This window comes from Leuresthes tenuis, unplaced genomic scaffold (genome assembly GCF_036924035.1).
Source record: "Leuresthes tenuis unplaced genomic scaffold, fLeuTen1.0.hap1 SCAF_18, whole genome shotgun sequence".
Taxonomy (NCBI): domain Eukaryota; kingdom Metazoa; phylum Chordata; class Actinopteri; order Atheriniformes; family Atherinopsidae; genus Leuresthes; species Leuresthes tenuis.
The window spans coordinates 18,954,496-18,981,522 of NW_027325372.1; the positions used below are offsets into that span (position 1 = coordinate 18,954,496).

The 27,027-nt window shown below is 40.7% G+C and overlaps 1 protein-coding gene across 1 annotated transcript in view; it reads left to right on the forward strand.

The window, feature by feature from the left end:
• Positions 1-27,027, forward strand: part of dlgap3 (discs, large (Drosophila) homolog-associated protein 3) — a 61,331-nt gene that overhangs the window by 12,094 nt on the left and 22,210 nt on the right. Inside the window, exon 2 of the mRNA XM_072370880.1 lies at positions 25,749-26,914. Coding sequence (XP_072226981.1) covers positions 25,823-26,914 — 1,092 coding nt within the window. The 5' untranslated portion in view covers positions 25,749-25,822. The remainder of the gene's footprint in view (positions 1-25,748; positions 26,915-27,027) is intronic.

Genomic DNA, 27,027 nt, shown 5'->3' on the forward strand with positions numbered 1-27,027 from the left:
AGCATCCAGCCCTGCTTTAACAGCAGATGCTTATTTTCAAGAAGAAGATTAAAAAAAGAGAGATAGAAAGCTCATGAATCATAATCACAGTCTTAGAGAAAGTTCTGTTGAGCACTTTCAGAGTTGGACACAAAAATAAATCTGTGATGTTGTTAGAACAGATGTTAGAAAGTCGCTGTGAACTGCAGCGCCAAACACAAATTTCACAAGTTTGCACTATTGACACACCATTGATTACCAAACAAAATTTAACTTCCAACACGTGACATTTCAAAGATATTTTACCTGACATATTTCTAGATATTAGGCTCATCAGTGTGTCATGGCAAAAAGTTATTTCCCCCTTATTAAGAGATAAACCTAATTCCAAACTCTGAGAAAGTTAACATGTTGCTTCAGGGCCACAGCTAGCTAAGCAATGAGATTAAGCAAAGAGGTTTAACAAAAAGGCAATCGTTAGTGCAACTGCAGTTGACCAGAATTAGTTGCCCTAAAAAAAAACGTGCTCTGACCAAATATTCCTTTACTTTTAGTTGGAGATAACCAATCGCACACAATTTTCTCACAGTAAGTCACCTACTAAATGTGTAGTGGAGTGCTTTATGTAACATTTCTCACAAGAGAGCGTGGACAATTAAAGTCTTCAGGGAGCAATTTGTGTTGCATGGTCTATTATTACACTCATACCATACAGTCAATACATTCCAACTTGCAGATGTCAGACTGGCTGTCTGCCAGGGAAAGTTCAGTGTCACTCAGAATCTGCTAAATGATTTTCCAATATACTTGGACAGAGAACGTTGCTGTCACTCTAAATCCTACTTTGTCTGCCAAATGTGGATTTACCACTTTGGTAACATGGTTTTAACAACGTGATTCATAATTAGATAAAAACTTTCTGAGTGGAGTTTTCATGCTCACCCTGTACACGCAAGCCACGGTCCAAAAACAGCTTCATCTGTGCTTCTACCCTGACCGTAAGGGTGAGTGTGAATGGTTGTTTGTCTCTGTGTTGGCCCTGTGATAGACTGGCAACCAGTTCAGGGTGTATCTCACGCATTGAGGGCTGGGATAAGCGCCATCTCCCCAATAACCCTGTGTAAGATGCAGCGGGTACAGACGAAGAATGAATGATTAAATAACCATAAGGGCAAAAGCTTAACCTGAAGCCAGTTCATTTTACTGGCCTTGTTAACAACACAGCATTTTGAGTGCAGAAGGATTTTCACGCATTCTTTCAAAAGTTTAATCAGTGAATTCTAATATGCTAACGGTTTGGCTTTGGTTTGCTGACAGGCAGCTTTGTTTTCTATAAGAAGCTATTTCTGCTTGTTGCTGCAGTCTTTGTGAAAAACCAACTGCTTGTTCTTAATAAAAAGGGACAACAATCTTTTAACCTGATTCTCATCTATATTGGTTCCCTAAATGCCAATCTGCATTTTTAAGAACAGAATGAAGTCACATATTTACTTACAGCAGTACACTTTTCCCTTAACCAAATCTAAACCTTTCCACAAGATACACTTTTCCCTTAACCAAATCTAAACCTTTCCACAAGACCCAGTTGAAGCAGCACATCTTGGAATGTGTCTCAGAGCACCGAGCCATGACCAGTCATACAGTGCACCAGCTTCTCCCGAGTCCCCGGTCCATTCGTTGCTTCACTGCACTTTTGATTTAAGCCCACAGATTTGTTGCCCTTCCAACACTTAGTGGATTTATCAGGCTGACATGGGTGTGTTGTCACTGTCACAGTGCTCGTCCTTGCCTCTTTTGGCAGATAGGTTGAGAGTTGCTTTGTTTGTTGAGATGTGTTCAGCAATTCAATTTCCTCCATCTCGAAGGAGAGCTGGAAGAGTAGAAGAAGAGAGCGGGACTGTAATTGAAAGGCACTGGAGCTCATCCTGTGCCCCCTTCTCAGACTTTTTTTCCCTCTTGTGTACATAACACTTATACTGGTTTGCATCATTGTTTTTTGTAGCATTAGTATTTTTCAGACAATCTATATACCGTAGTTATGTATTATGAACCTATGTGGTCGAATGGCAAAATATGAAACAGTCGTGTACTTATCGATTCGTTTGAACAAACACAATATTATCTTCTTTTTTTTGTAATATGGCACACAAATATAACTTTATGGAGTATAACAGTGTCATAGCGTATTGTGAAACAGATGAGTTTTGGCTCTTGCGTCACATCGGATAAGTCTGCATGTGGATGTCAGAGGGGTTTCTCCTGGTTGCAGAGCGGGAATCAAGATGGAGACCCTCCTCACCTCGCCTCGCCTTCAACTAACTTTAGTTCTAAGTCAGTTTTGCTTTTACTCCCAGTTTTATCTCAGCACTTTGGAAGTTGTGCTGGAAGGCATAAAAAACAGATGTTGTTGTTGCAATGCTTTTTTTTTTATAATTCTGTGATAATGGGCTGAATGAACACAGCTGACTCGGTGCTGTCCCACAGTCTGTCTCAGCTTTTGTAAACAGCAAAGAAATGTTCTATAAAGCTGCGGTTTAATATCTTCTGTGCTTTTAATCAAAGCCTTTTACTTTAATTCATTTTTGAATTACCTAATATGGTAAATGGTACTTGTATAGCGCTTTTCTAGTCTAACTGACCGCTCCTGGGGAAGCCAGAGTCGAACCACCGACCTTCCGATTGGTGGGCGACTGCTCTTCCTCCTGAGCTACAGCCACCCCTAATAGTAATGAAGGGTCTTACATTTGCATGAAAAACTGCATCTTTACATATTAACAGTGATTTTAATCTTTTTTTATGTTCTTGATGACACTTCCAGTAGGAGTTATATTGTCCTGTTCAAAACTAATCTTTGTTGAGTCAGTTGAAGCCTATAAAATTTGGAGTAAGATCCACAGTGAGCAGCTTTGATGGCTTATCTGAGCACTGGTTCTCCTGTCATTGTGTCACTGGTATGAGAACCAACAACGGCTTTTATCAGAGTGTAACTAGGTCTGAGTGAATGTTTTGGCTGTGATTTTGGCCCGAGACTAGATGGGGAGTCACGCTGCATAATTCAGAGGGGATGGAAGATTATGCACCATCTGTGTCCATATCCCGGTGGCCCTGTCAAAATTGATCCACAACCCTTGACCTTTTCAGAGTGCTCTCCAACCGCTCCGTCCTGTCAGTGTGTCAGTGTGCAGACATGTGGGTGTTTGTATTTTGGTGGGTTTTGGGCATGAGTCAGCCTGCTGCTCGATAACCTTTCCACTGGATTACAAAGTGGAGGTCCGACACACACAGGGAGTTGTTTTCTCCGCTTTTTGTTGTTGCGCAAATCAAAGGTCATGCTTTTCTGCTTGAAAATGGGCTATTACTGCGCCGAATACACTGCGTCTGCTAAATTGGCCAATGAATTTAGTTTAAGTCTTAATATTTTTTTCCCTTTTGCCAGTCCTAGAAGAGATGATCAATGCATCTGACAGAGTTGCCCCCTATGAATAAATCTAGTCTGTCTCAGCCAGGAGAAACTCATCCATGCATTCATCTCCAGTAGACTCGATTATTGTAATGGTCTTTTAACTGGACATCCCAAAAAGAGCATTACACATCTGCAGCTCATCCAGAACGCTGCTGCTAGAGCTTTAACCAGGACTAAGAGATCTGAACACATCACAGCAGTTTTAAAATATTTACACTGGCTTCCAGTCAGTCACAGAATAGATTTTAAAAGCCTACAGATGGTTTACAAATCCCAGAACGGTTTAGGCCCAAAATACATCTGTGATATGTTCAGAGAATGTAAACCCAGCAGAGCTCTTAGATCCAAGGACTCAGGTCAGCTGGTCCAGTCCAGAGTCCAGACTAAACCTGGAGAAGCAGCATTTAGCTGTTATGCTGCAAACAAGTGAAACAAACTGCCAGAGGAGATTAAACTGTCACCAAATGTAGACATATTTAAATCCAGGTTAAAAACATTTCTTTTCTCATGTGTCTATGCATGAAATCTGCACGGTATACTTTAACTTATGTAGGCTGTTGCTTGTTTTTATTCATTTTAATTGTTTTATTTCTTTCTCTTTATATATTTTTAATGATTCTTCCACTCCCCGCTGCAATGCTTTTATTTTATGTAAAGCACTTTGAATTGTTTTGTACATGAAATGTGCTATACAAATTAATTTGACTTTGAATTTTGACTTAAGTCAACAGGAGGACCTATCCACACTTATTAGCATAAAAAGTTGCTGTTTATCTTCGAGGTTCCGCGCACATTGACAGCATGGGCATTTATGTATTAAACCAATGTAAATAAAACCAAGTGTTCATTTGCTGTATTATCACAGAACAGATGACAGTGGTGCGTGAGGCAAATGATCAAATTAAATCGCAATGTGTCACTTTAAGAAGAGAACAAAGCTCACGTGACTTTTAGTTGTATTCTCATGATGATAGCTGCCTTGAGAGATGAGAGATGTCCTTTATACAGTAGAATCATCATATCCATAACAGGCTGATTTACAAGTATCACGGTACAAACTGTTCTCTGAACAAAATGGTGAACGAATAATCATCATCTGCATTATTGCATGTGCTCTACACATTTCTTACAGATTGCATAGTCCTCATTACATAGTTGTTGTTTTTTTTTTTACTATCAGCAGGGCTTAAAGTGGGATTTATAATCAGGAGAGGCTCTGTGATTTCAAGGTTGCCAGGAGTGAACACGCATGTCCATCAGCAACTGTTGAAAAGTGAAATATGCAGACGTAGGGAAGGGCTTACATTTGAAAGAAATACAACTAGACATTTCATAGACATTTAGAAATAGGCCTGGTTGGCTGTGTTGGTATTATTTGACACAGTGTGCACTTCTCAGTGTAAATGGTAGCCTTGAGACTCACCTTTCTGTTTCCTCAACATTTTCCCATTTGCTACAGTATTGTAGTGCAGGGGTGTCTTTGAGCCCTGACTGTGATTGTTTTCCTAAACCTAACCAAGCACTAACATGAGATATCAAGTAATTAGTCAATGACTGATTACGGAGTTGTGAAAATTAGCTGATGCAAGGATCGCGTCAAGCCTTGTTTGTTAGATATTGTTTCAGAGACACCAGGAGCTTTGACAAAACTGCAGGATTGTATGCCCTGGTAATTAAAATTGCAGCAGTTTTTTAATTGAAATTTGCAAAGATGGGTAAAGAAAGATGCATAACTCATCCTGAAAAGAGAAGAACTGTACAGTGTTTCACTTCATCACATTTGATGCATTTCTGAAACTGGATTTTCTGATGTTAAATCACTTCTGATGGCACGGTGGACTGGCTGGAAGCCGAACCTTTTCTTTTCTTTTTTCTTTTCTTTTCTTTTCCTTTCTTGATTTATTTATTTATTTATTCATATTTTTTTTTTGCAAACTGAAGAAAACACCTGCAAATGGAGAAACTGTATTATACTTGATGGTCTTCGTATAGATGTTAATTTCCATTTTTGGACATTAGCACTATCAAATGCCTCAAAGAAAGCAAATCTGATGCGCTATAAGCTCCCCCACTCTGGGGCACCTGAAGACAACAACACGACATGAAAGGTCTGGAGCTTCAGAGAGCAGACAGGCGAATGACACTGACCTTTCTTCTCATCCTCAAGGAGTCAAGAATGGGAACAAGTGGTTGACAGTCTTCCTTAAATCGCTCCCTACCTGAGTGACTCTCCTGACTCGTCTCTGCCACTCTCACTCCTCCCCCCTCTCCGCCTCAGTGACTTTATCCGTCGTTAGTTTGACTGAGGATTTTTTTCTCCCCCCCTTGTCCCAGCTGGTTGAAAAGTTAGGACCATTAAGGATGAGTATCGATTCAATGTGCTCAAATTGTTCAGCTTTCATGGCATCCTTGAAACATAGTGAGGTAGCACCCCAGGCACCTGTGTAAGGGCGGTGAGCAGGAATGAGGCAAGGCCACTTGTTATTTGTGTGCCCTCAACAAGTATGTGAATCTGAGGGACGTCTAGGTAGAGCTAATGTGTTGTAGATTCTTCTCTGATTGTAATTAATTGGATGATGAGAAGTGTGTGCTGACAGGCTGCTCATTCTGATTAGAGAGATCATCTTCCTGGGAGAGGCAGAACTAACGAGGCTGGTGAACCTCGGCACCGAGCTTTCTTTTATATCTGCACCCTGTCTGCTGTTCCCTCGCACAGATCTGGCTGTCTGTCACCACTTTAATGTCAAGAATGACTGGATTCTTGCTCTTCAAAATATAAAAAAAATATTGTCGGTGCCATCTCAGAAAATCAGTTTTGCACAGTAGAACAAAAGATTAGAGCTTGCCCAAACGTCCACCCAAAAAAAAAAGAAAAGATCTAATTCTGCTGCCATAATGCTGAACAGGACAAGGGGGGGGGGGGGGGGGGGGGGGGGGGAAAGAAATGTTCAGCTCACATCTGAAGTTGATCTGTAACATGATTTGGATTCAGTTTCTATATGTGTGTTTCAGTCTGGATACTCTAATTGGATCTGAAATGGGATGTTCCATCACTTACACGTTGACATCGAACAATGATGTCAAATCCATTGCTTTCATTGTGCTGTACTTCACTCGGTGATCAAATCGGTCAGTCATTTCAGCTTATTGCTGAGGTGAAGTTCTGTAGCAACAAAATTAGTCCTCTTCTATTTCAAGCGTGGGGAATTGTATATTCATCCTTGTAAAACATCCTTTTAGAGCTGCCTGAAAATAGGACTGCAGAGCAAGTGGTGCTTTGTAGAATCTTTTCTAATCAGAAATTTGGACCACTTGTACCACTGAATGAATCATCGCTGACTTTTATGAGTTCTTTCATACAAAGCCAAATTGCTCTGTGGTTCTGGGGTTTGAGGAGGTGTCTGTGGGATGAGTAGAATAAATATTCATAATGCAGAATAATATAATCATTGGCAACAAATGATTGTCATCATTACCTGGCAATCTTCGAATGCTGAGTGTACCAACGACTGCAAGCAAACTTGCACTTTTGTATAACCACTCTCTTTATTTCTTTGACCAAAGAAATGCAAATTCTCCCTTTTGTGATCATCATAAAATACAATTGGAACGTTTATACGACAGCTGTAAATAATAACCTTGTTAATCCAATCAAAAGCAGACTCTAAAATGCAAGTACACATGTTAGTTCAGTCAAAAATTGGAGTAATACTTCGAATCCCTCCTGCATATATTTACTCCAGTTGACTCAAACTGGCCAAGGCAATCTGTTCATGCTCCAAAGTGCAAGTGAGTATTGATACATTTCCCTGACTGTCGCTCTGCTGTAATAAAATCAGATTTTATAACTTCACCATTCATGTAACTTAAAGACAACATCTGTGCAGTGAATTCGGCTACATGGACGATGATCACAGCGTCGGACTGCTTCTACCTCAGTAAATTATTCGATTCTTCATGCATGTGCACTGTTATATAAGCGGTGATGAACTCTAACCATAGCTGGACTCAACTGTGCAGGTAACTGAGCTGAATCTACGGCTCACAAAACGGTTTCATGTTCATCAGTCAAAAAAAAAGGCAGAACTCGGTCCTTGCAGAGTTCTTGTTGTCTGATTTTTGCTGATATTTTTGGGACGACTGGGGCTGCAGTGCCTCAGACTCCTCTGCAATTGTGTTCATTTGAACTGATGTAGATTTGTTCAGATATATCAGACGAGCTCGTCTGTTTCGCACAGATGGCTTGTCTGTCATACAGCCTTCAACTCGCCACAGATCCAAACCTCCACCAAAAAGTTTTACCGATCATGTCCTTGTGAGTCATCCTAAATCTGCTCTCCTGCTGATCGTGGATATTTCCCTTTTCTATGGTCTGTGTGGACAGATCATTGCTGCTGCCTCAGTGACGCATGCATGCATGCATGTATGTGACGCTGTGGCAATAGTCGGCACACGATGTAACTCCTATAGGCAGATACCCGAAGTCAGAGGGAAAAGAAACTCTGATGCACTATGTGCTGTGCATACACCCTCAAACAAACTCCAATTTCACTGTTGGAAACACACTAATCATGGATACATTGTCTTCCATTACTGCGAGTCAGACAGGTAATCAAGTGGCTGTTTCCACGAGTTCTTTCCTCATTAGCTCTCATTAGTATTTTCCTCTTCACTCCACTACTTCCATGATTCTGATTAGAGCGTCTGTGGATCTGAAGAAGTTGGCTCAACAAGAACAGAGGCTTCTTAAAAAAGCAACAAGGATGCGTGCACGCAGCCAAATTTAGGTATTCTACTTGGCCTACTTTTTCGGCTAAATCAATTTTGATGTGAAATTAGCTAAAAGGAGCCCATGACCACGCAGACTGATTTCATTCAACTCGAGACATAAAACGGGGACATGTAGTTTACCGGCAAGGAAGGGTTTAAAAAAAGGATGTGTGACACGAGGCATTAATGGAGCTTGACTGCTAATTTAAGAGGACTGGAAAAGACAGAATGTCTCGGCACCGGTTTGGAGTTTCACTGTTTTATGCTCTTCAGCCTCTTTGAGTATTTCTCCACCTGTGTGCACTTAGTTCTTGGTTGAGGTTTGCCAGTGGTCTCTGCTCAGCTTCTTATTCAGCACAGATTTTCTGCATTGCTCTTTTGGCTTCCTTTGAAGTTAGAACTGTGTAAACTCTCAAAAGATATATTTTTCTAGCTTCCTCATTCTGCCTCTCAAACGCCTCTATCCCTCGAGCCATTAGCTTTAAAACGCAATTTGCCAAAGTTACTTGAAAAGCCCACCTTCACAGGCGAGCCTTTTTACGGCATTTCAAGTTTGTGTTATGTTAGAGAACGTTTTTTAGTAGCGGGTTGGTTAAGAACCATACAACAGTGTGCACCGTCGGTAATGATCCTGAGCTCCCAAGTGATGCAATGACTGGTTCAAAAGATAAAAATAATACTGAATACTGTTTTCCTTTTTGGTTTTGTGAATGATTTGCTTTTATGAAATGCTATCAGTTTCCAGTAAAGACCGTTTCAAAGAGGGAAAAAAAACACTGACGGACTCACTTTTTGGTGCAGAAGTCAAGCTGGGGACATTGCTGACTCGTCATCTCCTGATCATGTACCGATATATTTCTCAACTATAAAGTGTGCCTTATGCTAGAGTTGACCATTCTTACTGGCCTCATGATTTAATTAGATTATGATTCATATATTATTAATCTGAGGATGTTTTCTAACTTCAGATAAATAACACATCAGTCAGATTCTTTGGAATTCAGTTTTTTTTTTTTGTTTTTGTTTGTTTCTGTTACTGTATGTTTCATTAGTCGAGATTCAGTCGCCTCTGAGGTCCACAGCACATGAAACGGCTACTTGGCAGGCAGTAGGGCAGTCCAGGGCATGTGAGGGTTTATTGAGTATACAAGCTTTTTTTTTTTTTCAGTTTTCAGTCACAGTATACACACTTCCTAATTCCCTCTGATGTGCATCGTATTTAGTAATGTGCTGCAAGTGAAAGACAAGATGTTACTGGGCCTCTCACAGGCTGAAATCTAGTGCTAGGTCAGATACTGATCCTTACTCATACTGAAACTCATCTTTAATGCCTGATGCCGATGAACTGAAGGTATGCGACAGTGTACAAATACGACATGGCAGGAATACTCTTACATGTTACCATTTCTAATCTTCAGCTTTTAGAGTATAGCTACTTGACTTGGCATTGTTAAAACACTGCTGACAAGCTTTACTCATCAAATCCCTTTAGTTTGGCTTTTGGATGCAGGTATAGCTGTTCCTGCAAAGGGATTTGTGACGCAGCTTATATTAACCCAGTATTCATAGATCCTTAGCTGTGAAAGTTGCCACACGTTTGGTGATTCTCTTTCCTCTTTGAGTTTGTGGACAGAGTTGAGAGAGCTTTATTAATTCTTGGATGATTAGTCAGACTGGCTGTGTTCCCTGAGTTTGGAAATGGGCTGAAAACACTTTGTATGTTTCCTCATAATGGCATAATCACTTTTTGAGGGGCAGATTTAACACACTGCTCATAGTATTTAGTTTTGATCACTGCTTGCTAAGCTCTGTATTCCTCCACCAAATCGTTCATCACCAACGTTAGCATAGAGCAACGTGATGCAACTTCTTCTTCCTCTGTGATGTTTTACAGCAGTTGAAGTAACATACCACATGAGCTGCAATTTGTTGTACCACTAAGGCCATAAAAACACCAATTTCCAGTTCTTTCAGCAGATGCAAACTCACGTTTATATTTGGTGGCTGCATTGATGCAGGATCGCCCATTTCCCCATCTAAAGGAAACGATTAAGAGATTCTTACAGTTTATTGTATCTTCCACTGCTACTCCATTGATGCAGGAAGGTTTAGATTTAGATGACACATCCTGACTTTATACAAGCCAGCATAGAATATGTTGGAGGGATTGAAGCCACTGCATTATCCCTGAAAGTTCTCCAGCACCGTACTGGCCACAGCTCATATCGCAGCCCCTGTTATTTTTTCCCTGTTACAGAGAATCGCCAACCCTTTCATGTGATATAAACTTTCACAAAGAGACGCGCATCTCATTTCAGCTGATTTATTCCTCTGAGGACAGAAATATCTTTTACATACACCACCGCATGACTGCAGGGAACATTTCGGACCGCTTACACCGTTATTAGCAGCCCACCCAGAAACGAAATGAGCTGGCTTGCATTATTCATTTCACATAACCTACAGTAACACCTGCTGCTTTCCTTGATCTTTTCTTTGATGATTTTATTAGATTAGCAGGCTAATTTTCATTGTGTCTGACAATTTTATCTCCCTAACATTTTTATTAAACTGGCGGCTTTCAGCGCCATAAAATTCAAAGACACAGTGAGCTGCTAACAGCAGGGACACACCGTTCCTCCCTTCACTCCTGAACTCAGAGCTGCTCAGCTGAATTGATTGCGAGCACAAAGTGCATACCACCTGTTAATTTCGCCATGTGAGTGGGTAAAGATGTTTGGATTGCTCCTCAGGCATATGCCTACTTTCAGTGTGCAATTCTACTGATTGTTCCAGTGTGATAGCAAGTGCAAAAGTTTCTACAATCAGGCCTTTTAAGGGCATCTCAGTGGAGAAATTTGTATTGGTTTCAACAATGACATGATAAACGAGGGCTTGTATCAGCACTGATTAATGAAGTCTTCATTATCTCCCGCTTTCCCCCCTCTTTTCATTTGCGCTCTCGTCTGGCGTCATCGTGTTGCCTGCTTGCTTTTCAGTGATTTTTTTTTTACTTCGTAATGAGACTGGGAACAATAGGAGAGTACTTTTTCACTTCTCCTCCTCAGCGATATTTGTTCTTTTGTCAGCACCCTCCGTGACTGCGTGACTGAACTCCTGAATGTCACTCTTTTTGTCTCGCCTGCTTCGATTCGTGCGAGCGCTTCTCATTGACTCTTTCCATGAATGGTGAGGGAAATGAATGAGGAGACCTTTCTATTTGCAACACAGCTGACTTTTCACTGTGCAGTGTGTAAACGGCTATAAACACCAATTCATCAAATTCTATTGTTGTGCATATGTGATTTTAAATGACATGACTGACTTACGGATTTTGCCAGTGTTGGCAGTATTTTGAAGGATCAGCGGTTGTAATGCTACATGGCGGTACGCATAGCCTGTTTGATGGTGTCTATTACTGGAATGAAATAACACTCAGTTAATTTGATCTGGATTATAATAGGCTAATAGAAGTGCAAGTGTGTTCGGTGCTGAATATGAATCGAGTGGGCAAAATTATACATTCATATGGAACACAGCTGCAACTGGATCTGAATGTGAGATTGGCTTCATTTCAAAGTGGTTGAGTTTTTTTCCCGTCATTGGCTTTCCTCCTTCGTTCACTCCTTTCTCTGTCACACAGTTGATATAAAAAGTGAAATGGATTACTTTTGTCTGGCAGTGTTGTGCTTAATTAACACCGTGATGGGATTACATGCATCGCTCATTTACACAAAAAGACCAGAAAGCTTTAAAATGAGAAACTGGTTATTTTCAGTAAAGGTCATATATAATGTCCTCTGGGTGCTGTAAAGCACGCGTTGGGTGTTGTACCTGTCCACAAACACCTGAAACGCTGTCACGCATTCTCACATCACAAGCCTTTTTTTTTTTTAAATGTTTCGGGAGAATTCTCACTCTGGGGGAAGTATGTTTGATGGCGTGTCATCGCTCTTCAAACTAAGCTACTTTTACCCCAGGTCCTGCAGACCATTAAAAAGCCTGTGTTGCACTAATAGGTTTTTACAAGTTTAAATCCCTTATAAAGATGAAAGTTAAGGGTGGAGCAGTGCCTCTACTAATGATGTCCCAGCTAAAAGTTGGGATGTGGCCTATGAATTATTTTATTACAGTTTGACTATTTTCTAGATTGTGGGTAAATAACTGAATGATAAACCTTAGTGGAATTCTCAGGCAGAGTTCTCCTCTTAGTCTGTACACGAGTGTGCTTGATGGTTCTATCACTGCATAGATCAGCTGGTGATACAAGCACAGATAGCAGAGGAAAACGGTACACATCCCGAGCAGAAAACCGCTTTCACTACTCTTCTCACAGCTCCTGTTACACAGTTGCGCCTCTCCATATGCATCACAATTCGCTTTATTTACCAATGCATTGCATTTTGTGTGTGCGTTTTTTATTCCACTTGTGTGCATGTGTGCGCAAAATTGACGCAACTATTGAATTGTGCAGCATGTGGCACAGCAGACAACGAGCAGGGGACTGCCTTTCAACTGACTGATGTATACACTCCCTATTTAGTTAAGCTATTTCTTTTGCACCTTAATGAGATTAGGCATGATTAAGCCTCTATTCATTACTGGAGTTCTGCAGACTGTATGCTGCACGTTGGGCATTGATATCAATTAGCTCTAATAAGGCATTGTGAGGGGAATAAAAGAGGTGGATTGGCCGGGAAGGGACATGGATAATAAAGATGAGGAAATATAGGGAAAGTGTGCTAGCTTTGTTTCGGTTCTTGCCTAAAGGGTAGTGAACATGACAAATTTTTCACATCAAAGCACCAACAAAAGCTGCCACACACGCACATACCATACATACATTATGCAAATACATGTATAGATTTTGCAAATGTGCTTGATTTGCTTTTTGAATGTCCTTCCATTTGCACCTAAACACACCCAAACAAGCCGAGCAGCGTTCCTGATAATGCTGCACTGCAGGCAGATGAGCTGCTCACCACTCCTGATCCCAGTAGACAGCCATACTCTGTCATTCAGTTTCTCTCTCTCTCTCTCTCCCTCATGGTGTATTAACACCCATGTGAGCTTTATGCAAACATGTTCTACATGTAGTAACCCAGTTCACCAAGTTACCTAGCAACACCAGAGTCAGCTGGTTAGTAAGTTTCTGTCCATCCCTCTGCTCGTCTGTGTGTGATTTGCATCCCTGAACATATCCACAGTCAGTACGTACGGGGAGTCTTTGAAGGCGCTCGAATTGTTTGTGTTCCGGGAATCAGCGTCCGGAAACATCGAACTGGTGAAGTTGTAAATTTTATCAGAACGATCCACTTCACTGCGTGATGTTAATTTGTGAGTCAATTCCGAGTCTTTTTCTTTATTCTCACACATCTTGCTTTGATTTTTGCTTTCCTGTGCTAACCTGCCAGTCTCATCATTATGCATATACTGACAGATCCTTCTTTATCTGGAAAAACAAAGTCTGCACAAGTTTGATGATATGACACATTTATCCTTAGCAGATTGCATTTCATTCAGTTGATTGTGAATGCTCACTCTTCCAAGGATGAGGGATTCCCTTTCCAATTGGAGAAGTTTAGCCGAAGTCTGTATTTTTGGAGCAAGAAAAGAGTGTGTATGTGTGTGAATATTTGAAAAAGAAAGTTTTAAAAAGTTTCTTACCAGGCTACAGCTGAGAAGATCAAATGAAGTCAAGTTAAGTCTTGACTTGATAAGAGTGGTACTTGTAACAACAGCTCTTCATGACACAGGACAAATGCAAATCTGCTACTGGTGTGTGTGTATGTGTGTCTTGATTCTTTTCCGAGCTGTGTTTCTGCACCTTTGATTTCCTGGTAGGTGAGTTAGAAATACACCATAACCGAAGTGAACAGAGAAACCTTGAGGAGGAGAGTGAGGAGCAACCCTTAGAAAGAGTGATAGAAAAAGAGAGTGAGGAATAGATGCAAGAAGGGAAGGATAATTAGACTTTTCATTATGCAAACTTCCCGCGTCCTTGCGTCCTCTCTCCTTAAATGTAGCCGAGGAAGGACAGACAGATAGGATGCTTCTGGAGGAGTGTAGAGCAAGGAATCTTTAATGAGTCCTTCCTCACATCTGTCCCACATCCTAACAGGGTCGGTGTCATGACATAAGGAAGAAGGAAAGTATGCGAATGAGGGATGCAAGTGCAGGAATCAAGGAGTTCTATTATCGTGATGAAAAGTACCCTACGTATTAGCTGAGGAGGGGAGATGCTGTCAGGAAATTTAAGAGAACGTGGGAATAAGACAAATAAAAGGAGCTGAGGAAATATCAAAAAAAAAAAAAAGAGAGGGAATCAGGGACCCCTTATCCTCAAGCGCCATCATGTTTTAGCTCGCAAATACACCTTTGTAGTTTCTAGTAGGGTAGAAATGTCAAATGCTGAAAGACACGTCCACTGCAAAGAAAGCTGAAACCTGACCCCCTCTGAATAAGAGCTACAAAGAGTCTCAAGTGTCAAGATTAAGCCAAACCTGAGAAGTAGATTTTTCAAAGGCTTTATGAACAGAGAAATCGGGGTGACTCTTGTATGGTGTGAAAAAATGGACCCTAGACTGGATCAATAATGCTGTTGATTTCTGAAAGTTACCATATTTCCTCAAATGGAGGCCAAGGCCTTTATTTACTTTTAACTGCTGAGGGCATTGCGTAAGAGCTAAATTTTTCTGGTTTCTGCACACTTGTGTGATCGTATGCTAATCAACCAGAAGTCTATTCATTCCTATAAGAATCTCCAATAGGTGTGCAAAATCCTGCTGTCTGTTTCCTCTCTGCAATTTGCCTCTAGTACGATGAAAAAAATTTAACTTTTGTGGTGGTTTGCAAAAAGACACCTCCGCATGTGGCAAGAAGTTGAGAAAACAAACAGACTAACAAACTACTGTCTTGACATGCAACGGTTTACTAGACCAACTTGAAATAGTTCAGAATGATGGAATCAAAAGCACCATTGGATGATGATCGGTCACTCTGTCATATGCTTATAATAGTTCAACAGAATGTTAAAAATAGCATTATCATGTCTTTGACATGTTAATTGTAATGACAGGTACGCATTTCTTTGTTTATGCCCCCTCCCTGCCCACTTTTTAAGTCTCAGTCTCAAGTCTTTGAGCTTAAGTCCAAGTCAAGTCTCAAGTCTTTGAGGGGCAAACTCAAGTCAAGTTTCAAGTCTCTGGTCAAGAGTCCAAGTCAAGTCTCTCGCTAACACTAAATCAAATTAAAATTCTGACCATAGAGCTGTAAAATCCTTAATCCTGATCAGTTAGCCTTTCGAGCACCTGCCCATGTCTGTTTTCGTGGTGTTTTAACTGTCTGCTGTCACTGAAGTTTATATGTATGTTGAGATGCCCTCTCCTGAAACTGTAACCAAATCTACCTTCGGGTGTTAATCAAGTTACCTTGACCTTGACCTTGATATTGGACAGTATGAAAATTGATCAAATGTAGGTTTTACTATAGATAATCTACTGCAATGTGATGTGAAGACACACACTATGAATTATTTCTATTCCATAACTGCATTCTCTTCAACAAAAAAATACAAAAAAATAATTATTAATGATTAACGAGTCACGGTGGTTTCCTGTCTGAGCTTTCAAAATAAAACCTTTGCTATTGTGCGCTTCTTCTTATTATTATTATTATGGTTATTAACAAATAAATTTGGGGCTTGTCAATTTCGGGAGAAATGACAAAACTGTAGGGCAGTGGGAGATGGGTTCGAAATATGGGAGAACCAGGGAAAAACAGGAGTGTTGGCAGCTATTTTATTAGCATAAAATCTTCCAGATTTTACTACTCAGTTGTTGGCTGGTATGACATAGACTAATGATCTGACACATCCTAGACCTGGTGAAATGTTAACCCAAAGTCTGTCACATCATATGCCAACAGCAAATATACAATCTGCCTGTTCACAGCATTAGCACACACAGTTCGTCGTGGCTAGTTTGATGGCTAATTGCTAATTTTAATGTTTAAAATGACTAACCGTTTTGGGTGGGTTTTCAGATGCTGGATGAAGTTTGATGTAGTTCTACAATCTTGCATTTTTTTGCTGCACTCTTTGCACACTGCTGTCCGCTTGTTGGCTGTCTGTGTGAAGGCATTGTATCCATACGTTATGATTTGAGGCACTGCTGAACTTTTCGCACTCGCCATTGTTTGATACTGAAGTAATGCATCAAATGTATGATACTGAAGATGTGTGCTTCACACATGGCCTATGCGCGACGTGACATTGGTGTTTACATCTAGCTCAGAACCAGAGATCATACAAAAAGATGAATGACAGACAAATAATGAGTTATTAGTAATAATAACATGAAATAAAGGTTGTTCGCGAGTCTCGAGCCTAGAGATGAAATCAAGTCTGAAGTCTTTTGAGGTTGAGTACAAGTTGAGTCTGAAGTCACAGTTTAGTGAGACTAAGTGCAACTCGAGTCCGAGTCACGAGTCCGAGTCCCCAGCTCTGATGTCAACCCCACCCAGAGTTGTTATAAAAGACCCTGCTTTTAATCTTAGTTTTTATTAAGGAAATGCAGTAGTTTGCATCGACAGAGCAAGAAGTCCACAGCATTTGAGAGGGCTGAGACTTTTATGCAAAACAAGGCTCCATCCAGTTGAACATACAGAGAACTTTTTGCCCTTTTACTGCCCATTTTTTACATTTACTGTGAGGGAAGATGATAAACCAGTTTGAAAGGAATGGGGTAGATGTTGCTGCGGCAGATACACAGATGAAGAGCCTGACAGACAATAGATTTTGAAGGATCATGGCGGATTTTTAAGATAGAAGGATGGAAACACGATGACTTAATACTGTTGACTAGGACCAAAAATGCTGTTCCAAATGTTGCCTACTTACTCATTCCCCTTAGAAATATTAAACCTGCATTCCTTACAAATTCAGGTTTGAGATTCAACGGCATCTCAGATTGACTCGGAGCTACGTAATTGTTCAAGGATAAAATTGATTCTGAAGAATACAAATTCCCCATAACTGCGCATGCTTTTTACTTGTGTATGCTGGAGCTTTCCAGCAGAAGGTTAAGTCCTAAAGTGTATTGACTGATTCTCAGAAATGAGTCAGTTATGCTATTCTCTCACCGCCTTTGATCGCTGTTAACCCCTCCCCCTCTCATGTTATCTGAGGCAGAGAGGGAAAATGAAGGCCAAGTACAAGTGAGCAGCTCTCTAAGTAGTGTTGGTATTTTACTTCTCATTAAGTCACAGTCAGAAGCCCTCTCAGGCTGTTTTCAGTGGCATAAACATACAACTTTAGTCTAATTGTATCTTTTTTTTCATCAATTTCAGAGTCAAACCAATGAATGTGAGACAGCATATGTTGTCTTAAAGAAAAGATACAATATTCACCCTGTAGCACTTATATGATTACTTTGGAGGAGAGTGAGGGGAGAGCAAAAAATCTCTGGTGATTACCAGCCATTATCTTCTTATTGTGGATATGTTCAGAAGAGTCCTCTTGTGATATCATCTGTGATACTGTATTAGGTTTTGCAATGGACTACAAAAACACACTGCGTGCAACATGAATGCAACCAATCAGGAGGTGGTTTTAAGTCATAAAAATGTGACCAGTACAAACACTTTTATACTAACAAGCGGAACAGGAGAAAGTTGCTCGAGTGCCACAAAACTTTTAGGATTGACCTGCAAAGATTTAATTCCTACTCAGAAATCTTTTTCAACAACAGTCAACACTGGTTGTGTTGTGCAGGTTGCAATCAAATGCAGTGCAATGTCAAATCACTGTGTTACTGCACATTTCTACTCTGTCAATGATGCAATCAGTCATATCAATCAAATTTATCTGCCTGTTTAGTACTTTAAAAAAAATCAGTCGTTTCATAGAAAAAGCTGCATTGCTTCAGTACCAGTGCCTCACTGACCCTTCTCAATACTAAACATACTGTGTGTTACCTACAAGTCGGATATCTTTTAAATACACAAATCACATCTAATAGCTACTGAACTAGCTTTGCAAACTGAGGCATTTTCTCGGCTCTAGTTTGGCTGCAGTGTGCTGTAAAGGGAAGTTTGTGACAGCTTGAACAGCTGGTAAAGACCAACTGATTAAGGCTACACATCCGTAGCGCATAAAGCAGCCACACATTTAATGACTCTCTCCCCTCTTAGAGTTGGAGGACACAGTTGACAATGTCCCAATATTTAGTAACTGGTTTTTGGGCCTGTTTGCTGCCTAACTACATCTTCTTTGGTGTTTTGTTTTTGATGAGTTGTATGAGTTGTACGGTTGCCCTTTAGGACAGACTCGCTGAAACAACCTGTCAACCTCTCACAACTAAACAATTTTCTTCCAGTTCCCTTTTTCAGGACTGTTCCCAGTCTGTAGTAATGTGTCTCTACTGTTGCCTGGTGGTTAACTGCTAACTTGCTTTTTACTGTCTGCATCAACTCTGCTGTTTCAAGGAGGCAGAATGTGATTGTTGAGACTTTGCATCAGTGGAGCTTAGTTATCACTTTTGAGACACTTTCATGGTGCAACGTTTAGATGAGTTACTCTGGATCCATTTGGACTCTGATTGTAAGTCATTTAATTATCTTTCCACCAGATTAACCTCCCTGACCAATCCATTGGTGCACTAGCCCTAATCTGCTCTCATTAAAATCCTGGAGCTACTGTACATCCCAACCACATTACCTGGACCATTTACATAAAGGGGAAGACTCAGCTGGCATGTATTACAGATTGAACCAATTTGGGATTAATTAATTAAATTTTCATTAATCCCGCTTAACAACACAAACTCTTGCCTGTTACACGATGCCTTTTGTCTGAAACTGACCAAAGCTAAACCAGAGAGATGGCATAAAATAGTAACTCAATCTAAATGTACTCGTATGGTTGGTTTTTAAAGGGCAATAAAAAAAATATGTATTTTTTTTTGTTCAAATACAGGATGTCTTTATTAACTCCTGTGCCTAAACCTGACCAAACAGGAACTGAGTAGGACAGTACTGCTACTGTAGTCAAACGGGTATAAGTCCATCGTGTTGATTTTGAGATTTAGATTTGGAATTGATGTTCTGGGCCACCATCACAAACAAGTCCTGCATTTTGAAATATTAAGTCGCAAGAATTAAGTTGAATATATTGTTGTTTGAAATATCTTACATTTCCTATAAAACATTGGACTTGTTGAACAGTTTCTGCTGAAGTGATAAGTAGAGGTGTAACTGTGGGACACAAAAATAGGAGAAAAAGCAGGTTGTTGCAGTGGAATATGGCAAACATGAGAGAAGGGGAAACGAGGCTAGAGGAAGAAAAGACTCAGACAGGGAATGCCCCCTAGGCACTCTTCAATTTTGCCCATATGAAGGGATCATATTTCTCCTGGGCTTGTGTCTCTCTTTGTCTATTATACGCACACATTCACTGTAAAACCCCCACAGCTTTTCATTCCTACATTTCTTCTCTGTCTTTATCACTGCTTTTTTTTGCGTCTCATTCACTTTTTCCCCCCTCTTAGGCATTTTAGGAAATAGTCAGTGGTCGGTTACCTTCTGCACCAAGGATATTATCTAAAAGATTATCTTTGGATATTAACTTCTGCCACTTCCTGCCAAAATTTCTGCTGCAACAATGTCTTCCCTCCAGAAAGATATTGAAATCATTATATGTACAGTATTTGTGTCTTGATTTATTCGGACTTATTCCACATCTACTGTCTTTTCTGTTTGTAAAGAGCTGATGAGCTGCAACCAGCTGCCCGACTCAGCACCACACATATTTTTACAGGTCTTTTTCCCTAGTTCACACTTAAAATATTGCATCTTTCCCATCATCTTTTATTCTCCCTGGATCAGTATGATTTAGTTACAGCACTCCCTCAACTGCCACAGAAGAGTGTGTAGTGCTTGTGCACAATTTGTGAATGTGTGTGTCCAATCAGAGAAAAACAGTGAAAAAAAATTGAAATGGCTCATTCATGGCAAAAAGCTGAGAAAAAGAAACTTCATCTCTCTGCCAGTTTCACAGCATGCATATTTTTGGCGGGCACCGAGGGAGGAGCATGCCAACACAAAGATGAGCCAATCACATATTCACACATTTCACTATTGTCCCACTCTCCATTATGGGTTCAGAGTGTGCAGTGGTTGATAGTATCTTTGAAGTCTACTGTACTGGCACATATGGACAGATACCAGACTTTCCCATTATTTAACTACAATTCTGTAGGCACTTTACCCTCTCATATTTATAAATGGGTCGACATATCTGCCTCTGACCATGCTGTAGCTTGGTTCATTGTATCTGCAGTCAAACAAAGCCAGTATTCAGGCACACAATACCTTGCAGCATTAGCCCGTTTCAATAAATTCCAAGACCATGAGAGACTTGTCCAAAGGATTGTCTGCTATTGTCCCTTATTAAGCTGTGCACTCTGTTAGCAAAGATGTTAAAAAATATTTCATACACACCTCATACAGTTAGCATAGATATGACTAGTTTGCTTTAGCCTTTAAATCCCAAATACATCCAAATATTATTTTTATGTGGATTAAAGGAGTAAGATATGTCTTGGTTATATCTTTACTGTACAGGTTTTGTTTCATGGATTTGTTTTAACTTCCTTTGGAAAGAGCTAAAACAGCTGTTTCGAGTCTTTATGCCTTTAGTCTTTATGCTAAGCTAAGCTTAACGGTCTGTTAGCTTAGCAAGTTTTACTTGAGAGAGACAGTTTTACTTATCAATGAAGATATTATTATAATTTGTTGTCCAAACTGAGACACAAAATGTTTTAGTCTCACTCAAAAATGCATAATAGCTATATGTCAACAGTATGAAACCATAGTAATAAAAAACAATAAAGGCTAAAAGATTGTGAGGTGACACGGTTTTTTTGCTTTAAGTCGAGGGCATTTGAAGTGTTGGCGATAGCTGACACCACAATGTGAAAACAAGGGGTTTTTTATGCTAAAAGTGGCTAACATGAAATTTGTGACAAAACAAAAGAATGTCACAATTTTTAATGACAAAAATGAATAACATATTTCATAACATTTTACAGTTCTATATCCCTTTACGATAAGACTATGTTTTCTGCTGTCGACCAGAGGAGCTGTTACAAGTCTTGAATGAGACTGCATTGCAATTAGTTGTTCTGTGGTTGTTTACTAGCCGAGGGACAAAACATGCAAATCAGCCGCTAGCTAATTCCCTGAATAACCAAACAATAAGTCCATGTTGTATCAGTCTTCTTCTGTAATTGTTGGCAGAAAAGCATATTTCTCCAAAGACCAAATTATTTATTGTAAATTTATTCTACTTTGTATTCACTATTTTTCATTCATAGCATTTTACTTCCACTTTACTTTACTTTCCCTCCACCATCAGTTAATTTACATTGTGCTTCATCATACAAAATCACTGATTCAGATCTTTGTAGCTTTTAACGAATTCGTCTTCTCTGTCTTCCAGAATGAAAATATCTGTTTTATGTGAATGTATTAGCCTTTCCTGGTTAAAATCTCTCGTCAAGTTTTTAATTTGACACAACTGGATACCATCTAAATCTATTGAAAGGCTTCCTTATTGGCTCAGTATGTCCCTGCTCACTGAACTTCACAAAAAAATCTGCTGTGAATTTTTGAGGTACTTTGGTTCCAGACGGACAAAAACTAATATCAGAAAGCATTAATCAAGGCAGCTTTTCCAGATGTTTGAGTTATAGTGTTCCACTGATTCGAAACACCTTTTGACCCAGTGCTGACAGAGAGCAGGCAGACTCAGCTGTTAGCAAAGTGGGTCAGAGCAGCTGGCATGATCGCATGAATATTTAAAATGAAACAGCTCCAGACTGAAGCCTCAGTAACAATTCCATCGACTTCAGGCATTATTAAACAGTGAAAGCATGTTGAACAGCTCCAAATAAGCTGTTCCTGAATATTTCAAGTGACACTGAGAAGAGGGGGTGTCCAAAGAGCAATATAAATGTAGATTGAAAACAAAAAAAAAGGGACACTGAGTACAAAGGGAAAGGAGGAAGGTACGATCAGTTTAAATAATGGAAGTGCAATCATGCTTTCATTTGAATAGATGTCTAAAATTGTAGAGGGCAAGGTGGCTGAGAGAGAACACAAGAAGTACCTTAAAAGTCTTTGTATGCAATTTGTTACGTAAAATGTGTGAACAGAAATCTGTAACACCACAATTATCTACGAAGAAATTTATAACCGAGAACCATGTACGACTGACAGATCAGCAGAGGCCAAGATATATTGAATGCAAGTAAACTTTGTAATTAACTCAGCAAAGAGGCTTACTGGCACAGAGCCAGATGGAGTGACAGGTAAAAAAAAAGCAATGAAAGAATGAGAAATGGGGAGGGAGAGACAAGACTAGAGGATGGATATAAGTAGGTCAGGAGAAGAGACTGAGAGGAAGGAGGACATAGTGAGATGGATAGAAAGAATGACATGAGAAGAAGCTAACATTCAGTTGTCTTTTATACCTCTATCACTATCACATCAGTTGTCAGTGTGTGCATATGTTTCTCTTATTGATGTGTGTGTGTGTATACAGCCACAAATTCATGCATGTGTGCATAGCCGTGACTGACAGCTCCCAGCCGGAAGCCTGTTCCACAGCCAAAGACTTCATAATAAACAGAATGTGGTTTAATTTAGTCCTCCAGGCAGAGTAGCACTGCTCTTTTTGCAGTCTATTCATGAGCGCACACACATTTATATAACACACTGTGAAAAATCTGTCACAACAAATTATTTGATATAGTGACTTAAAGTTGAGTCATTGTTAAAGCTTTGGATGACATGCTGTCATCTAAAAGAAATCCCTGTTTTTTTACTTATTAGGAAGAAGTATAAGTTAATTTTCTTGTGTGCAGAGATGGCACCACCCACATTAACGTTCCCCAGGTGACATGAACGTCTTCCTTTAGTTTGCAAATGTTTGATTAGTGTAATGTCTACACAAGTTGGCACTACAACCGTTCACATTGTTATTTTCAGTATATGCCCGCTTTACATCTCCAATTTAAGCACTTATTAGATTTCTTCATCTTGATCCTTCAAAGATAAAACAAGATTTAACAAGCAACAGCATCATTATAGTGTATTTTCTCAGAAATTGTGACAGTTTAGTTTTTAAGAACACATCAACAAGCTCATTTACTGCTTTGTTGTTTTATTTTGAGGTCTGCCTTGATTGGCCATAAATGGTAGCATGCCAGGCTGCGTCTCATTTTCTGTTTCAAATGTGTCAAACTTGACTCTAGGCAGATGATAAGCAGGTGTTTCGGGATTTGAAATAATAAGGAAAGAAGAAAATGTCTATATAACAAACAAGGTGTTTCAAGTAGTGAGTGTGAACTTTGGTACTTGTAACTTTGCACAACCTGCTCATGCACAAAAAGAGCTGCATAACACACTAACGGGAGGGGGGCTTGATTGATGATATATATATATATATATATTGTGAAAAAACACGCACTCTTCCAATGAAAGTCCACCCAGGTGCCACGGCTGTCTGAAATCTGTTCACGGTAGGAATCTGACTTGAAGAGGCTGGTCGTCACGGCTACACCAATGACACAGCAAGCTGTGGGTGAGCTTACTCTGTTGCGGCTCTCATTCACCCAATCAAGGCAAACAGGCCACGCTCTATTTAATGATTATCCCAGCATCTGTCCCCGCGATCTTTTCTATCTGTGCGAAAGCTGGCAAATACGAGTGCAAATGCACTCACAGGAGCCCAGTGAATGTGATCCAGCCAAGCAGCTCCATTCTGGCGCTCATCAAGTAATTTCATCTTAATCTAATCAAATTTAGAAATCAGGGGAAATGCTTGTGGGCATTATGAACCAGTTGTGTGCCTGTGATTCATTATATAGTTAGCAAAGAGGTGGTTAATAGAGGATATTATTACAGCAGCAGCATTTAATGCCGGTCCAATAAAGTACATGATTACCACATTTAGAATGTAATCTCAGCTGTTATCAGTGTACTATAAAGAAGGCAATCCAGAGAAAGCCTTTGTCCTGTTTACACTCGGCTTACTATTGCTTACATCAGCCATATTATTTGGATATTGATATTGGATATTGATCTTGTGCCATATTCTTGCTGCAACCTGACTAGGTGTATTGATTTAATTTAATGCATTTGCTTTGTTGAGAAGATTACATTCTCTCATGATGTGGGATTATTTTAAGTCAACAGCCGGTTTCTTTTATCTCAGTCACCTGGATATTCCAATTCATGTCATAGTCCACAGGGTACAGAGGCGGTAAAGTGCAAAACACAACATTAGGTGAAACACGATGACGGAAGAAAAGAGAAAACAGGACAATAACAGCAGACCAGAACACAGCAACGTATAGTGCCTTTCACAAAAAAACTACAACACACTGAAAGCACAACAACCTAAAGAATGAACAACATTTCATGATAACGCTCAAAGTTTGGCGAATGTAAGATGAATTCAGAAGCACAACGTTACGGACACACAGAACACCAAAACAGGCAACGCAATTATACGTACAAAGCACCATTAAGAAGAACCTTTAAAAAAATGCATTTTAGGACAAGTAAAACATTTCAAGAAACACGACAGCAAACTGAACACAGCAATAATATACAGCTACATTTTTTAAAACACAACACCTCATAAAAGACTAGAACGTATACCTTATGATACTTTTATTGTTGTTGTTTTTTTGTATGTTGCCCTTCAGAGCCACCGTAATCTGGTAACAGCTCTGTAATGGACTGCTGATATTTATGCGTTCAGAAGCTCTTATCTCCTCTGCATTAGGATACACGTGATCGATAAACACACCTCGACTGTAAATCACAGGAGCGCGCAGACACCCTGCAGGCCTGGACAGAGCGAAAGACGGGCAACAAGGAGCGCCTGGATGTGAATGAAACAATAAATGGTGTTAAACAGGAGTATGAGGCAGAGAAGGGAAAGGGAGGCTGATATTTCTGATTTACCAGCAGAGCAGTCTTTATGATGAATGTGAGGAGGAAAGCCGTCGTTGATCGCTTCTTGCTGCCTGTGAGGCGAACGCTCCCTCCTGCATTGTTCGTCTTTGCTTGGGTAAAAGAATGAAGTGCAACATCAATAAAAATGGTCATCAGAAAAAGAGGAGAAAAAAACAACAACATTGTTTTCACTTTCAATTTATGGACACACTTTATCGAAGAGAAAATAATCTGAACATCAATCAAAGAAATGCATTTCTTTTCGTTGTAAGAGTTACACTCCACTGAGCCTCCCACACTCGTGTCTCACACAAGCATCTACAGTGCAGAAATTGTTTTCCACGTCTGAAATCCCATTTTCACTTTGGTTTTATCTTCTGCTCTGCATTCTGGATTTGTCGACACAGATTCTGTTTGTGGAGAATGTTTTTCAGTAGCAGCTGAAGTGAATGTTATCTGTCATCAACACTGTGTGTTTATAATGCCAAAATATTTTTTTTTCTGGCTCCAGGTGAGACCGGTGCAGCCCTGTCACGCCCGCAGCGCCCCCTTTCGGCCCGGACGGCCCACCACGCCCCGGCGCCTATGAAAGGGTACCATGTCAGCCGTAGCATGTCTCAGCATTCCTCCGGTGGTGGCGGAGGAGGCCCCTGCCACTGTACGCCAGAGGAGTGTGATGGCCATGGCAGAGACTACTATCAGGGTCACAGCGATGGCCACTATTACCCTCCAGGAGGTCCAGCTGAGGCTCTTGCACTGGAGAGGCATCACTCCCATTCACACGCTCACTCACACTCACATAGCCACTCTGGTGGGGGCACCTTCCCCCGCTCCCACCCCAGCCAGCACCCACCTCTCCAGTCATTTGACTCTTGTGAAGATTGCCTATCCTCGGGCCATGGAGGAAAGATGCACCACATTCCCCCTAACCTGATAGACCAGTTAGAGAAGCAGGTGCCCTTCCACCCTGATGGCTTCCACACACTTCAGTACCAGCGCACTGCTAGTGGGGGTGCTGAGCAACGCAGCGAGAGTCCCTCACGTATCCGCCACCTGGTGAACTCGGTGCAGCGCCTTTTCGCCAAGTCCCATTCTCTGGAAGCACCATCCAAACGGGAGTACAATGGCACGAGGGGAGCCGGGGAATACCGGAGTGAGAGAGGGGGAGGGCACAGGAGTGGAGGGGAGGAAGGCCACTACTCAGGCCACCAGTCTCGCTCTACAAGGAGGAGCAAGTCTCGAGAGCGTAGCAAAAGTGGAGACTCGCGGCACGAGTCGGGCAGACGCCACCGCAGCAGGACGGCAGGCTGGTGGAGCTCTGATGACAACCTGGACAGCGACAGCAGCTATTTGGTCAGCGGGGGAAGACGGGGGTATCCCAGTGGACACGAGAGCTTGGATGCTGCCATTCAGGAGCTCACCATGAAGAAACCTAAGGAACGAGGCGGCGGGCCGGGGTCTGGCGAGTGCGTGGCCTGTACCACTTTAGCTCTGGCAGGGAGCGAGGGAGGAGGACATCACGGGCACCACGGTCACTCGCTAAAGAGGAGCACTTGGTCAGCCATGACAGTGAGTCAGGCCAGAGAGGTGTATCCTTCCAGCAGGGGAGGAAGTTATGAGAAAGCCCTGGTGCCCATTGAGAACAAGATGAAGGAGAGAACCTTTCACTATCTGCAGGTTTGTGTACGCCTACATATCAACAAATGTTAACTATATGCTTTGGGCTATGTGAAAAATCTGTTTCTTTGCATCATTTTTCATCTACAGTTCTCACACAGAGACATATTTCT